A 16,932-nucleotide genomic window follows, 5' to 3' on the forward strand; every position below is an offset into this window, starting at 1 on the left:
ACAGAAAGGGAATCCATCTCCCTCACTCCCTTGTCTAACTCATAATCACATATCCCTAATTCCTTTTACCTAAATACCTAGAGAAATGCATTGATTACCAAATATTACTGACCCATTTTGTAGAAAAGAAAACTAAAGGTAGGTGGTCATTTGCCTGAAACCATAGCAAATAAAAGATTCTCACAAAAGTCCTCTGAAACATTTGGATTGTTTTATTACTTAAAAAAAAAACTAACAGTACATTATAGTAACAATAAGTTATATACACTCATTATTAAAAAAATTCAAACAATACATAAATGCACAAAAGTAAAAAGTCTGAGTTCTTCCCTCCATCTCCCCAGAGAAATCCCTGCTAAAAGAGCTTTATGTTCTAGGACAGTTTTCCTACCTAAACAAACATTCATACATACAGGGCTTGGGTCTTTTTGTATTTCATTTTACAAAAAATGGAATCACATTATAAGCAGTTTCTCCCTTGAAACCTTAACTCCTCCTCTATTTCCTCGGGGAACTGCCTCTAAGACTCACACTACCAGCCATACTTAGATTTTCTCAGGACCCTACCTGGCTCAATGATGGGACATGGACTGGGTAGTACAAACACCTGCGCCAGACTCCAGCTTTGCCATCCTGCAGGCACCTCAGTCTTTCCATCTGTAATGTGGGTGTGTTCACCTGACTCTGACCTAGGAAGGCCTCTCTACTTTGCATAGCACTTTCACACGCTGGTCCTTAAACTATCCTGTCCAGAGAAGCAGGGCAGGTGCCATCACATTCAATGCCCTAAGGAAAAATTAGAGGCTAGAGAGGTTATTCGACTGGCCACGGTGACCGCTGGTCAGCAAGAAAACCGGAGTAGACACCAAGTTCCTGGTTCTGTGGTCCCTCCTCAGTACCTTTCTTGCTCAGGCCAGGGCGAACCCAGGCCCAGGGCTTCTGAGAGCAGCGAGACGTGGGAACATGGTGGCAGTAATGCCACAGCTCCATCCACTGCAGGAGCAGCATGGCTCCCTTGCCTTGCAGAAAGCACGCTGCTCCGGCCTGATTATTCTGGAAGCCTCATTCACCCTCCAGCAGCTACCAGGGATCTGAACTGCTCATTTCCCCTTTCACACAATCCTGGGAAGGAAGTTCAAAGGCCATAGCAAGCCCAAAGGTCCTGGCCTGATGGGACCCTCCGCCGTGGTGGGTCCCATCCCAAGCCCTCCTCCTGCAGGTCCAACCCTCTTCCTGCCTGCCCAGCCCCACCTCACTGCCAAGGGTGTCGGCCGCAAGGAACCTACATTTCTATCCTGCTTTTGGCAGCTGGTACCTGAGCAGAGAGGGCACTGGCCACAAGGAGAGACATTTTGGACCCTGTGGGTTCCCTACCAGGATCATCTGCTCCCGGCACCCTCCTGCCCTCTGCACCCCCGACGGTCCTTCCTCACAGATCCCCCTCTATTACTCGGCTGGCTTGGCCTGTAACTGCCTCTCTGCACTCCACTCCACACCCACCTCCTCCGAAGGGGGTACCATGATCCGCCCGCCCAGCACCAGCTGCCGCTCTCCTCGGCATCCCCTCGGCCCTCGTGCTACGTAGGAGCGATCTGCCCGCGCCGCAGCAACACGTGCATGGTGCACGCCTCCAACTAGACTGCGAGTGCCAGGGGTGCAGGGGCCACGCTTCCAACTTCCTTGTGTCCCCACCCCCTCAGGTGGCTTCTCAGCTGGGCTGAGTGGCTGCTCTCCTGGAGGGGCAGGAAGGCCTCTGGAGACGCTTGGCCAGGGAGGTCTTCTCGGAAGGGTCTGCTGGCTCAGATAAGGCCGGAGACTCCTGTTCCCTGAATGACCCAGCCCTTCTCCAGCACCAGCCCCTCACTTCAGCCTGAGGGCGACCTGCGTGGAGCCAACAGCCCCTCCCTGAGTGATGGAGAGTTCCAGGCGCTCTCAGACGCCTGCTTCGCCTCACAACATCTGCACCTCAAGGCCCAAGGGGACATATAAACGCTCTACAGATAATCAGGAGGCTCCGCTCTTCAAGGCTCCCAGAGACTGTGGAATATCTGAAAGAGGAAATGTGTTTGGGAAAATAAATCCCACGTTAGAGGCTTCTCAGTGAAAGCTGTGCGTGCGAACATCCCCAGCGCATCAGGGTCCCTTCGGCATGTTCACACACTATGAGGGGAGGGTTCCCTTCTCCAGTCCTTTTCCAAAATTCAGACACAGCTCTCGGTGCCTTATCTATCATTTAATGGACGCCTCTGAACTGTGAGTTCCATTTCAGTGAGCATGGACGCAGCACCTATGAAGCACCATGGACTGTTCACACATACAACACTTCTGTTTAATCAGAGCAAATCCGGAGGAAAACGGGATCCCCGTTCTTGATGAGGAAACTGAGGTTCTGGGAACTGTGATGTAACGGTCAGCAAGGATGGGTCCCCTGCTGGGCACTTCCGCCTGCCCTGATCCAAGCTGCACACTTGCAGGGTGGGCGCTATCAGCCCTGTTTTACATGGGAGGAACCGGGGCGTGAAGCCAAGCGAAAGGCCCGAGCATCCAGCACCCAGGGTGGCTCTGGCTTCAGACCCCAGCCCCGGTGCTCCCTCCCTACTTCCCCAGACTCCTCTTGCTAGGAGGACCACAGAAGGCCGTGGGGTCATGCCCAAGGTCCTCCTGGTGACCTTGGCTCAAGATAAGAGGCACTTTCCGCTGGTGAGAGACCAGGCCCTTGCCCAGACAAGAACAAAGCTGTCACACTGAACTAGCTAAAAATAAAGGAGGTACCCAGTCCCTCAAGGGGAACAGAACAGCCCTGGAATGTGGCGGGGCAAGAACAACAGGCTTCGTTCTGGGCCTCACGGTCAATGGCTTTGGCAGGGCCAGGCACCAGACTCACAGTTCCCAATGTGCCAGGTGCCTCCAGACGAGAGGGAAGAGAGGGTCCGAAGTACGGACAGCTCTGCTTTCACTATGAGACAACCAGACCCCAGAGCCATGGCTCGCAAATACTGCAGTGATGGGAGCAGACTGGGCTGGAAAGTGAAGGGCTTCAGGCCTCCTCCAGCTATACAGATTCCTTCTATAACCTTGGGCAAGTCACTTCCATCTCTGTGTTTTTCCATCAGTAAAAAAGCAACAATGAAAACTGCCCTCTCGTCTTCATATGGTGGGCATAGGAGCTCCATGACACCATGGATTCCTCAGAACACAGGCTTTTCAAAATCCCATGGTGGCAAAGCAGAATGGTACCCAGGATCCCTGCCCCGGCTCAGGGCTCTGTCCGCTTACCCTCTGTTATCCAGGAAGCTACACTCCCCCACCATGCCTCGGCAGGTGCCTACAGGTGTGTTCCAGGTGAACAACGATGATAATATCTGACATTTGTACAGTTCAGTACGCTTTCCAAGTGTTTCCATATCCATTCTCTGATTTGATAAATGGGCAGATAGTGAGGTAGGAATCATTTACCCCATCTGACAGATAAGGAAACTGAGCCCCAGAGAGCTTGATGTCCACCTAACAACACTGCTCAAGCTAGAGGGATCCTTGAAAGATAAAGGATTCCAGGCTCCTGGCTTTATAGATGAGGAAATTGAGGCCCAAGGACCGCAGGAACCCACTGCCTTAAATGCAGAGTGCCTCTGCCTGAACTTCTGAAGCATAAAATTTCCTGTCTAGCAGAGTGCTTCCAGTAGGAATACAATGCAAGCCACATATGTAATTTAACATTTTCTAGTAGCCAGATTTTTTAAAACAGGTGAAATTAATTTTAATAACATTTAACCCAATATATCCAACATATTATTCCCACATGTAATATTTTTTAAATGATCAACGAGCTATTTTATGTATCTTTGTCATACAGAGTCTTCAAAATCCTGTATTTTATGTTCAACAGCACATCTCAAACCAGACTTGCCACATTTCAGGTGCTCAAGAGCCAGGTGCTCAAGAGCTCAAGTAGCTGGTGGCTACTGTTGTGGACAGCACGGCTCTAGCACTCCAATCACATCCCCATCGTGGGAGCCTTGGGTGATGATTTCTGCTGGGAGCCCACTGCAATGCACTGCTTTAGAAGCCTGAAGCCCTGGACCGAAGTCCTGGATCTGCATGACAGTGACAGCTGCCTACTAGTGTCAGACAGACCTGTGTCTCCATCCCAGCCCTCTGTTCTCTGGCCACCAAAGATCAGATCACTTCCACTTCCTGAAGCTTGCCTGCCCCACATGTAAGATGCAGAAAGAAACACCTACACCCAAGCTTGCCAGAAGGACTTCACTAACTCAAGCATGTAAAAGTATTTTGAGAGTGGAAAAGAACTTTGCAAATGTGACTTGGTGTCTTTGTTACAAGGATGGCCTGCGGGTCTCCAACTCAACTCACCCCACCCACCCAGAGAGGGTCCCGGAAGGCACCAGGGGACATTAGAGAAATGAGATCAGACTGAATAACAAGGCTGAAGGCAAACCCCACGTGTCAATCAATCAAGGAAATCAGCTGCTTACAGTAGGGCCAGGCAGAAGCTGGGAGAGAAAGCTAGAATAATGCCTTATAGGAAGCATGGGGAGGTCTTTCAGGGAAATCACTGGCCTCCCCAAGTGTCCTCTTTTAATTGCAAACAGGATGGAGGGAAGGGGACAAATGAAAAGGGTACAGAAGAAAATTTGAAAACCAGAGAAAATCCCTAACATTCACTGTAAAAGACTTTATTGGGTCAATTTCCTGCCCAAGTGGAGGGAGCTGGTCAACACTGAGCAGCTTGGGGGTGGAGGGGTGGAGGGGTGGGGATGGCAGGCACAAACCAGTGTGCTGATGCTGGGGAGGATGGGGAGGATGAGGAGGATGGAGAGGATGGGGAGGAAGGGGAGGAAGGGGAGGAAGGGGAGGATGGGGAGGATGGGGAGGAAGAAGAGGAAGGGGAGGATGGGGAGGATGGGGAGGAAGGGGAGGATGGGGAGGATGGGGAGGATGGGGAAGAAGGGGAGGATGGGGAGGATGGGGAGGAAGGGGAGGATGGAGAGGAAGGAGAGGAAGGGGAGGATGGGGAGGAAGGGGAGGAAGGGGAGGAAGTGGAGGATGGGGAGGAAGGGGAGGATGGGGAATGGGAATCGGGGGAGTATGGAGGGTCTCATGCCCAGCTCTGCCCTGGCCCCGCCTCTTTCCTTCCTTGAATCTGTTTCCCTCAACAGCAAAATCAGAGTTGGATGTGTTATGGTGGAAAGAACATGGGTTTCTGAGTCAGGGGACCTGGTAGTGTTTCTGTCCCTATCACTCATGAGCTGTGTGGTCAGCAAGTCACTTCACTACGTGGGGACCTCAGTGTCCTCATTTCTAAATGGAGATGATGCCTTCCTCAGGTGGACAGAAGCAGGGGCTCTCCCAGCAATTCCACTCCTACACACATACCCAAGAGAAATGAAAACGTATGTCCACACAGGGAAAACCGTTCACATCAGCATTATCATAACAGCCGCAAAGTGGAAACAACCCAAATGTCCCTCAACTAACAAATGCATAAACAAAATGTGGTATAGAGAAACAACTCAATATTATTCAGTAATAAAAAGAACTGAAGTACTCAAACATGCTATAGTATGAATGAACCTTGAAAACATGCTAAGTGAAAGAAACCAGACACAAAGGTCACACATTATATAATTCCATTCATATGAAACGTCCAGAAGAAGCAAATCCATTAAAAGAAGAAAGTAGATATCAGGGTGGAGGGAGCAATGGGGAGTGACTGCTTAATGGGTATGGGGTTTCTTTTGGGGGTGATGAAAATGTTCTGGAAATAGATGGTGGTGACGTTTGTACAACCTTGTGAACATACTAGACACCACAGACTTGCACTCTTTAAAATGGTAAGTTGGGCTTCCCTGGTGGCGCAGTGGTTAAGAATCTGCCTGCCAATGCAGGGGACACGGGTTCGAGCCCTGGTCCGGGAAGATCCCACATGCCACAGAGCAACTAAGCCCGTGCGCCACAGCTACTGAGCCTGCGCTCTAGAGCCCGCTAGCCACAACTACTGAGCCTGCATGCCACAACTACTGAAGCCCACGCGCCTAGAGCCCGTGCTCCGCAATAAGAGAAGCCACCGCAATGAGAAGCCCACGCGCCAGAACGAAGAGTAGCCTCCACTCACCACAACTAGAAAAAGCCCGTGTGCAGCAACGAAGACCCAATGCAGCCAAAGATAAAATAAATGAATTTATTTTAAAAAAATTGTTTAAATGCTATGTTTTATGGTATGTGACTTATATCTCAATTAAAAAAAAAAAAAAAGCAGGGGCTCTGCCAGAAGACTTAATGCGTCTGAATGCTGGCTCTTCTGTTTATATCTGAGCCTCAGAGTCCTCATCCAAAAGTGGCAATCATAAGGGTACCCACCTCACGGGGGACCTGTGAGGATGTAATGCCTTTGGTGCAGCAAATGTGACAGGCATTATATATGTTGGCTTCGATTAGTATTGTTACTACTGATGATTAAATAAGACCCATTTTAAGAAAGAGAGGCCCCTAGTAGGCATTCAGTGCACCCTTCCCTCCAAGGCCCCCTCAAGGCCTCGGCGTCTGAGAGCCTGTAACCAAGCATGCAATCAGATGAACGTGATCTGACATTTTCTGCCTCCCCAGGGACCGCATTTGCAAAGGGCTGGGCTGCAGACCTCACACTGCAGTGTGCCTTGGTGGGGGGCGGGGGGCAGGTGGCGCACAGCCACCCTCTCCTTTTACGGAAGATAGTCTGAGAGAGGCTGCCGGCATGAGCTTTCTGTAATAGAGAAACGTTTAGGGGACAGATAAGCCAGCCCTGCCCCAGTCAGATCCACCCAGGAAGAGAGTGTGTACAGGCAAAAGCACACTTGTTTGTTTTAATTCCCAGAAAAGTTTAACGAATTCATGCTAGAGCACAAGGGGACACAGAGAGCCTTCACGAGCCTCTCTCTGTACGCCCTACCCCGCCACCACTTGGGCACTGTGCTAACAGCCAATGGGGTGGGCACTGCTCACAGTGAGCTGTCAACCTCACTCAGTAACACTGGGCAGCAAGGGCTCCCCTTCATAAGGTAAACTAGGAAATGGCTAATTTTAAGCCAAGCTCAAATGTTGTATGTGAGTGGAAATGGCTGGGAAGAAACAGTTTTTTTCAAAATTACCTATTAAAAAATTTTAAGGTTTTACTGTAACCAAGGGTTGGCTGTGGAACCATATGAACCTGTACAAACTTCTGACTGGACTGGGAGCTGACATGACCACGGAGGAAATTTGGCAAAATCTTAAAAGTGGGAAGATGCACTCACTCCTCCACTGAGCGATTTCAGCCCTAGAAACACAGCCTAGAGCAACTTACGTGTGTACAGAAGGATCATGGGGGCACTGTCTGTAATTTGAAAAATCAGAAACTCAAAGGCTTACCAAAAGAACAGATAAATTAGTTTGGTGTATTCACACAATGTAAGGGCATACGGCAGTTTAAACTGATGAAACAGAGGTATACAGATCAACATGGAAGAATGTCAAATATACAACGTTGAGCTTAAAAAAAAGCAAGTTGCAGAAGGATACAAACAGGATAACACCATTTACAAAAGGTTAAAGCCATATAAAGTAACACTACATACTGTTCATAGATACATGATATGTAATAAAAATATTAAAACATGCAGGAAATGATAAAACACCAAACTCAGGACAGAGGTCATCTCTGGGAGGAGAAATGAATGTGACTTGAAGACGGGCATAGAAGGGGTTTTAGTCGTGTCTGTAATGTAATTGTAATTGTGTCTGTTACCTCGCAAGCTGAGGAGTGGATACACAAGTGTTTGTTATGTTAATTTCAATATTTTTTACACACCCCGAATATTTCATAATAAAAAATTAACTCATATGTATTGATTTGTGGGGGAGAGAATTAAAATACAGGTTCTAAGTTAAATTGTTCAAATCAACAAAGATGGGTTTTTCTCCTAAAGGAAAGAAGTGGGGGGAGCAAGAATGGCCCTATGGATCCCATTCCAGATTTTCTAAGACCTTGAGAGTCATTCATCTCCTCTGGGCCTCCAGTCAGTCCCTGTTTCTAAATGGGGAATAAAATCTCTGCCTTCTGTCCACTGTACACAAGGCAGCAGGATGTCCAGGGGAGGAGCTGCGAGGGGGAGGGAGCTGCCCCGGGAGCTCAGGAATAATACTTCCTATCGTGACATCATCGCTCAGGTTTCTGAAAGATCAGATGAAAGCATACACACACACACGTGCACGTTAGTGTGTCTATGTGTATTGTTAGGTATAGACAGACATATATACATACACGCACACATATAGCTACACACACAATTGATAGCTGATATGGCACCCAGAAGGTGTCTTGGGATGCTCAGCGACAACAACCCATTAAAAAAAAGAGAAAGCAAGGGACTTCCCTGGTGGCGCAGTGGTTAAGAATCCGCCTGCCAGTAGCAGGGGATACAGGTTCAAGCCCTGGTACGGGAAGATCCCACATGCTGCGGAGCAACTAAGCCCGTGTACCACAACTACTGAGCCTGCACTCTAGAACCCGTGAGCCACAACTACTGAGCCCGTGTGCCATAACTACTGAAGCCCACGTGCCTAGAGCCTGTGCTCCGCAACAAGAGAAGCCACTGAAATGAGAAGGCCGTGCACCGCAACGAAGAGTAGCCCCCGCTCGCCGCAACTAAAGAAAGCCCGAGTGCAGCAGCGAAGACCTAATGCAGCCAAAAGTAAATAATATAAATAAAAATAAATTTATAATAAAAAAAAAAAGAAAGCAAAGCTACATTTTGGTAACTATCTATTCAACTCTCCCTTACGAAGTTTCTAAGTATAATATTTCCATTTGTACATTTAGAGCCTGATTTTTTTTCTTTTTTTTTTTTGGCCGTGCTGCACAGCTTGTGGGATCTTAGTTCCCCAACCAGGGATCGAACTCAGGCCCTCGGCAGTGAAAGTGCCAAGTCCTAACCACTGGACCACAAGGGAATTCCTTACAGCCTGGCTTTAAGCAACTCTTAGGCTAGTGATTTCCCACCCAAGATCTGACCACTGGCCCCTATAGCTCTCATAGCATTCTCTGTTTTGCACTTATCATAAGACAGCAAATAATTATTTATACTCCATGAGAATAGGGACTATTTCTACCAGGTTTATAGCTGTCACCCCATCCTAGCACAATACTCTGCACATAATAAAGGACTCAAACATTTTCTGAAGAAATGATTGAGTTCCCATGATCGGATTTGATTCTAAAGGGCCTCAAATCAATAAGCAGGTGCCTGCTGTCTAGCCATGACTGCTTCCTGGACACGGAGCTGTATGGATGCCTCTCTATCCAGCATCTCCTCCAGGGCCTCCTCAGGCATGTTCAGCGCTGACTCCAGTGGCTAATTCTATCAGGCAGGAACCCCTGACTGCAGACACACATGGAGACAAATCAGTCTTTTCTCCAGAAAACAGGAGGAATGTGGGAGGACAGCGCAGCACGGCCAGATGTGAAAGTCCTGCATACCCACCCACTTTCCCAGTTTATTCCCTCACGACAATCCCAAATTATCAAACCAAATGAAGTGCTGGGCATTTTCTTAGGGGGAGAACTCCAAGGAACATCCAAGGCAGAGGGGACAGGGATTATGAAATGAAGATTCCCCAGGGAGTGAGGCTCTTACTGGATGCTTGTATAACACCAGATCAAAAGGTGCATGAGATAGTTTTCATAATTTTCTAACTCTCATCTCTCTCACCCCCCGAGCAATACGGAAATGGGCATTTTTTAAATGCTTGCTTTTGCCGCTGGAATACATGGGCTCCAAGGAAAAAGAACTTGGTAGCCTTTTAACTGCTAAGCATACTCTCCTCTGCCTTCCTGAGCCAACCACTCGAGGACTCTGGGTTCAGCCATTGGACAAATCACACCTGTTGCTCACCTGCTTATGGGGATTCCTTAGGATCATGGGGATCCCTCCCAGAGAAAATCCACTGGCATTTGCTCACCATCTGTCAACCCTGAAGGAAAGGACCTCTAGTTTTTCTTTAGAGGCCCAGTTCTGACCTTGCTGGACCCAGCTTCCTTTCCTAAAGGAACAGAGCACTACGTGATCCTTTACCCTCCTTCGAGCTCTTAATGGCTAACCCAAGTGGAGGAAGCACGCAAGATGAGAGGCATGTAAAAGTTAAAAGTAAAAGTTACTTGGAGGTCAAAAGACCCAGGCTCTACAACTACTGAGCCTGCGCTCTAGAGCCCGCGAGCCACAGCTACTGAGCCCATGCACAACTACTGAAGCCTGCATGCCTAGAGCCCAAGCTCCGCAACAAGAGAAGCCACCACAGTGAGAAGCCCATCGACATAATCAGAGAAAGCCTGCGTGCAGCAACAAAGACCCAACACAGCCAAAAATAAATAAAATAAATAATTAAAAAAAAAAAAAAGACCCAGGCTCTAGCTGCAGAATTAACAGATGTCTGGTATTCTGATGAACGGAACCTTTCACAAGCACACATGTGCATCCTTTTCCTCCTAAAAGCACTAGAAGAGTAAAAGGGAAATCTATGTTTTATACTTAACTTCAGTCTAATGCCACAACACCCTTTTCACCGCACCACATCATCCAACACTATGCAGATGCAGTCTGGAAGATGGGACTCCAGGCTGCGAAGCCAGATGCTTGGCCTGTTTCAACCCAGGATATATTTATGAGGCTGAATTACTGATGTGTCTCATAGGCAACGGGGGGGAGAAATGATACCCCTTCACGATCACTTTTGTATCCTGAGCAATCCCACAAACCTTCCCTGGCACCATCCCCATCTTCCCTCTACACCCAGGCCAGAGGGCAAGTAGATGGATGAGGATTAGTGTGGGATGCCAGCGCTGTCTCCAGAGCTCCAGAGGCCACCTAGGGCTGGAGGGCTGAATCACCATGGCTGCCCACACTGGCAGGTGCGGCGGGGTGGGGGCTGTCTGCACTGGGTCCTCATCAGGTTGCAGGTAGGGCCCAGTTCCCGCAGGAGGAACAGGGCTTGGAGTCCTGCAAGTGGAGGACGTACCTTGGAGTCCCAGGGTAAGTGGTAGGTAGGAAAAGCTGGTCTCTAAAAAGTCCTGAGTCCCAGGAGAGCACATGGAGTCTCCCAGGATCTGCTCGAGTAGGGGCCGGGAAAACTGACTAGGCCATCAGAACAAGTGCCCACTATGTGCTCAGGAGGCCCAGGAAGCTTCCTGAGAACCACAATCACGGATGGCAGAGTCACACAGCCCATCACGAAGGCCGAGGTGACCCCCTGGCAGGAATCCACATACTCCCCCCATAGAAAGCAGCCTGAGAACTCCTCCATGAGGTGCAAGAAAGCCAGCCTGTGTTCAAGACTCTCCTTGACCAATAATATTATCTGGTGGAAGCTCTGGCCTCAAGACCCACCTCCAGCAAGGTTCTGACGCCAGAGGAGGGCGGGGAGGGAATTTCAGAATGCCAGTCTCAGAGGAGGGACTTGAGGATCAATCGATTCAGAAGTCACACAGTCAGATGCCTACAGGAGCCTGCTGGATAGAGTGTGAATCAGGCCACCACGAGAGTGGAGGGCTCTGGGGCCACACTAGATACTGCGTGCCTGATAAAATAGGCCCCACTGAGGGCAGTCCAAACCTCAACCCAGCATGGCCCCTGGCGGCCACACAGACGTTGGTGGCTGTGGATGCTGGAGGCTTACAAGGTCATTCGGGTCCCCACCTCAGTGATCCGCTATCTTGAGCTACAGAGGGCACCGTGTGCAGGGAGAGGGCAGTGAACTCATCTATGCCTTAAATCCCCCACTGTGAAATGGGAAGAACATCAAGGATACACAACACCACTGAAGAAAACTGGTGAAATGCACATGTTGAGGTGCAGAGCTCCCCAAGCTCAGTGGTCAGAAGGAGGCTCCAGGGTGCTCCACGGGAGTGAGCATGAGTCCCACGGTTTGACAACTCTATAGTCACTGCCACTTGTAGCCATGAGGGACCGTGGCAGATTCCCAGGCCTCTCTCCTAACTACCCAACTCTGGTCCCCACTCAGCGCAGGACCCAGGATCCAAGCAGCATCCCCAATGCCTTTGTCTCAGCACCTCCCCCTCAGCTGACTTCCAGGAGGAGCCTCAGTCAAGTTCCCAGTGGAGGGAGGCGGAGACCTGGGTCCCGCCCTGGCTCTCCCTCTAACTCCTCGGGTGACCTTGATGAGGTCACTGCCCTTAGCAGGCCCGTTTCCTGTTGTGCCAGAGGAGGGGGCTGTCTTGGGTGGTTAAGAAGAGCACTGAACATCCTGTGGCTGCAGACCTGTGGCTCCTGCCTCTCACCTGTAGGTACAGCTCCTTTGTTTGAACTCCAAAGTCAGGTTGACTTTGCTGTCCACCCCAGCTTATCCCAGCAATAATGTCACCCATTCTGGGTGTGGATGGGTCAGGAGATCTGTCAGGCGTGGCCATGATAAAATGGGCGTCTTTCCCTACAGCTTAGGCTGTTTCTCAAAAACTTGACGCCAAAGCGGGTATAAGGGAGAGATACACCTTTAACACCTGCCAGCAGACAGGATTTTATGTTAGACATAAGTTAAAGGCAGCAATACCTCAGGGTAGGGAAATGTGTCCTTGTGCAAGTACACACATGCCACAAGCATACATGTCAAGGCCTCCATCCGACTCAAAAGACCAGTCTCTTATTTGAGCTCCCTGGGCTGGCTGGAAATTACAGGTTAAGAGAGCAGAGTGGTCACGGAGAGGGATAAAAAAATTCCATTCAGACATGCCGCTCCAGACCTGAGGCCTATGAGCAAAGTTTCCGGTGGCCTCCACGCTTCTCCTTGTTCCAGGAAGCCGTGCCGGTCGCCCCGTCTTCAGATTAAGGAGCAGCCGCAACAACTGGGAGAGCCGGGGTGAAAGCTTTTCCGGGCACCCGACGCCCTCCACCGGGAACCCCAAATATGGGATGCATGGCCTCCAGCCAGCACCCCCGCCTGCTGCGCGCTCACCTCCCCAGCATCTCTGTGATCACTCCTCCGCCCATGGCGCTTGGACCGTACCAAACAGGCCCTGTGGACCAACCCACCAGTTGCCACACGGTCACCCTCCCTGCACGGCCCGGGGGCCCATTTGACATCCACATCCCGTTTCAAGGACACTGCAGCAGGCAGCCCAGTCTCGGGGGTCTCCCCCCCACCCCCCAACACACACACACACACACACACACACACACACACACACACACGCAGCATACGATCCCGGGAAGAATCAAAGGGCGAAGCCTTCCCCACCGCCCTGCGGTCCAACCAATGCTGGCCTGGGGGAGGCTGGGCGCGGGAGGATGGAGGCGGCTGCGGCGGCGAGCGGATACCGGAATGCAACGTCGCGGGCAGAGCGCCGGGCGGCGGCGCCGGCGGGGGCTCACCTTTTTGACTTGGTCATCCTTCAGTTCGGTGAAGTAATAAGCCAGGAGCTGCGCGGCGATCATGCTGGCGGTCGGGGACGCGGGGCGGCAGGCTTGGGGCGGGCGTCTGTCCTCCGCAGCCTGGGTGAGCAGTGGTCCCCGGGCTGCAGCTCCGCGGCTCCTCCTCCTCCTCCTCCGGCCGCTCCTCCCCCACGACCTGGGGCGCGGCGGCGGCTCGCGCGCTCCCAGTCTCCGCGCTCCCGTCCCCGCGAGGGTGACAGCCTCCAGCCGGCCCACCTCCTCGGCGCCCATTGGCTGCCGCGCGCCTCTGCAGCGCCGGGCGGTCGCGGCCGGGCCAGGGCCGGGGGAGCTCGGTGGCTGCTCCTCCCCGTGCCGGAAAGGGGGCGGGCGACGCCGCGAAATCCCCCACAGCCCGGCATCTCCCGGCACGTCCCCCACGTAGGGAGCCGGCGCAGGGACGGGAGGTTCTGTCGCGCGCGCACCGTCACGCGTGGCGGCGCCCTGCTCGGGCGGGGCGCAGGCGGGGAGGCTCGGGACGCAAGAGGAGGCATTGCCCAGCCCGGTTTGCTGCCGAACGGGGCAGCCTAGAGGCGGCGGTCCCCTTCCTTGGAAATTAGGGCTCGCCCCTGGGAGTTCCGTGGAAGGGGAGACGCCCGGAGGGGGGCTCGAAGAAGTGGGCGTGGAAAGCGAGCGGGGCCTGTGGCGGCGGAAGCGAGATCCCGGAGGCTTCGCGGTCCTCGCACCGGGTCACCACGCCAACCGCCTCTCGCGGGCCCAAGGGGCCGAGCGCCGAGCCCCACCTGGGCCCTCACCGACGGAGCATCATACCACTCTACCCCGCCCCACCCTGGCCCGCCCGTGCTGCGGCGCCTCCAGGCCTCATCCCCGGCTGGCGGATTTGTGTTGCTAAACCAAGAGCGACGCCCCACAGCGTCCGCCCCTGAGTCACCGGTTCTTTCGGCCGGCCCTCCCGAAGGGCGCACGCCCGCTGGGCGGGACTTGAGCTGCAGGCCCCGGCCTGTCCCCATCCCCCCCCTCCCCCGGCCCCCTGAGCACCCAGGCTCGCTGGAGGCTGAGGGACAGTTTGGGCGCCCATCCTAGGTGCCACCTTTCTCACTTCCCGGAGGAAGTTAGCCGGGCTGGGAGGAATCCCTAGAAAACCATTCGACTTTAAAGGGGGGAAGGGAAGTGAGGAATCAGAGGTGTTTATGCTGCTACTAGGACTGATGGCTACCATAGGATTCTTAGATTAATTGCTTCTGTGTGCCAAACACCACCAGGAGCTTTACTGCCTTACAAAAGGACATGGAATGAGCTCAAAATACAAAGAAGTGGTTGCTATTCCGATTCAACGGGTAAGCAAGTGGAGGCTCGCTGAGGCCATGTGTCTTGCTGTACAACCAGAAAGCTGTAGATCCAGGATTAGACTTTGGGTCTGTGTGTTTTCAAAACGAGTGCACCCCTGGGTTTTGCTGTCCTCCCAGTCGTATGTAGCCTCTGCCTAAATAGGCCATGATACTTAAACCAAGGCTGCACCACATGGTGCCCTGAGATGGCCAGTGTCCAACCCCATAACCTCTACCCCAGCCCTGGATCCTGGGGGCCCGTGGCCAGGCCTAAGAAAGGTACAGTGGAGTCAGGAGGGGGTGGTTTAGGTCCAGAACGGCCCTCAGGGGCATGGCTTTGACATCACCAATTGAAGAGGGTCTCAGTTGTGGCCCTTGAGGCCAGAGCCCTCAGTCCAGAGCACAGCCCCTGCCCCCTAGCTTTATGGCTGTGGCATCCAGGGTCACCTCTCTGAGCCTGCTTCCTCATCTATAACATGGAGATACTAATGCCCACCTACCTCCCTTGGTTGCTGTGAAATACTACAAATAAAATACCTGCTTATAATATACAATTAATAAATGGTAGGTATTATCATAAGATTGACTGGGAAGCTGATGAGGTTTACACTTCAGGGCTTCTTGCTTGCATTCCCCCAATTCTAGGCCCTCAGAGGCCCTATCAATTTTATATTTGTAATTTTGAATTATTTTCCAAAGAGGCTCCCCAACATTATTTCAAGCTTTAAAGCTTCACAAAACCTGGATCTGCCCCCTGGATAGTATCATTATAAACCAGGAACAGAGAGGTTTCCTGGCATCCATCAAACACTTATACCACCTGCATGGCCATAAAGCAAAATTGGGCACATGGGAACAATTTGGTTGTTCTCAAGTGCCGTTTGCGTCTTGCGAGTGTGATTCTGCCAGACTCAGCAGGATCGAGAACTGTGCTTTGTTAATTGCTCTGTCTCACACTCAGCCCACGGCCTGGCACTAGAAGGTGGAATGAGCCCAGCGCAGCGATCAGGAGCACACATACCCCTTAACACAGGCCCAGCCAGCATCATCACCAAGCCCCCCACTGCAACTGAGATGTCTTATCTGAACTGGAGCTAGGGAGAAGCTAACCCTTCCAACGGCCTGGCTACCCGGAGATGTTCTGTTTGCAGGCAGGGAGGCTGCCAGTGCTTTCTCTTCCCTGCCTTCCAGAGAGAACCTGCTTCTTAAGGTGACTCACTCCTCCACACCCCCTGAATGCAGCCATGTCCCAAGACCTATCAGTATTCCCTGAGAAATATCCCTAGGCCTGCCCCACCGCCTCCTCCCAACCCTCAGTCCTCAGCAGCCCACGCCAGAAATACTGCAAGACTTCCTGGTTCCTGGCTTCCCGCCATCCAAGTCATTCTGAGGTCCCAGCCACACTACTCCTGCTAAAAAGCAGCCTAATCACAGCGTAACCCTGCCCGAAACCCCTGCGTGGCTCCCTCCCTCCTGATGGAGTGGTCCAAACGTCTCTGCCTGGTGTCTGAGGCCCTCTGTAATCTGACTCCACTCTTCCCCGCTTATCTCTTCCTCCACTGTTGGCCACAGCAAAGCCACTTCCCACTCTTCTTGGCCCACTCCACGTCCATCCTGTTGGAGCCCCTGCCCATATCTCCTTGCTTGCTCGGCCCTCTCCACTCACCTCCACCTGACCGGTGTCCCTCTCGCCGAAGGCCCAGCTCTCCCACCCTCCCCATAAACTCTTCCCTGACCACGGCTACTCACTGCAGTCTCCCAGGCCTCAGCACCTCCACAGGGCAAACTCGGACTGTGCTCAGAGTCCATCTAGATCTAGACCAAGACTCTTCTTTACAGACTAAGAATGTGAGAAGCAGCAGGTGGGCCATCTTGCCCAGCCAGTGCTCTGTCCATCCTTCCCCACTACCTCACTGCAGCCTGGTTCTCAGATAAGTAACACTGAGTCATAACAGTCTGCCTGATATTTTTGACTGTCTTCTGGGGGGGGGTGGCCTTATCTGCCCCAATCAGACAGCTTCCTGAGGCCAGAGTCCATTCTGCACTGCTATGTCCCACACTGGGCTCAGAGCTGGGCCTGTCTCCCCTTTCTGTCATGCCAGTTATCATCCCTTGCACTTCTTTATTACTCTGCCTCTTTTCTTGCTGTCACGTATCTCTTGGACCCCAGCCAA

The 16,932-nt window shown here is 52.0% G+C and overlaps 1 protein-coding gene across 1 annotated transcript in view; it reads right to left on the reverse strand.

Moving 5' to 3' along the window:
- The window catches only part of HK1 (hexokinase 1), a 70,703-nt gene extending 57,072 nt beyond the window's left edge, over nt 1-13,631 (reverse strand). Inside the window, exon 1 of the mRNA XM_060034879.1 lies at nt 13,413-13,631. Coding sequence (XP_059890862.1) covers nt 13,413-13,475 — 63 coding nt within the window. The 5' untranslated portion in view covers nt 13,476-13,631. The remainder of the gene's footprint in view (nt 1-13,412) is intronic.
- Nucleotides 13,632-16,932: the final 3,301 nt, after the last annotated feature.

This window comes from Delphinus delphis, chromosome 16 (assembly GCF_949987515.2).
Source record: "Delphinus delphis chromosome 16, mDelDel1.2, whole genome shotgun sequence".
NCBI lineage: Eukaryota > Metazoa > Chordata > Mammalia > Artiodactyla > Delphinidae > Delphinus > Delphinus delphis.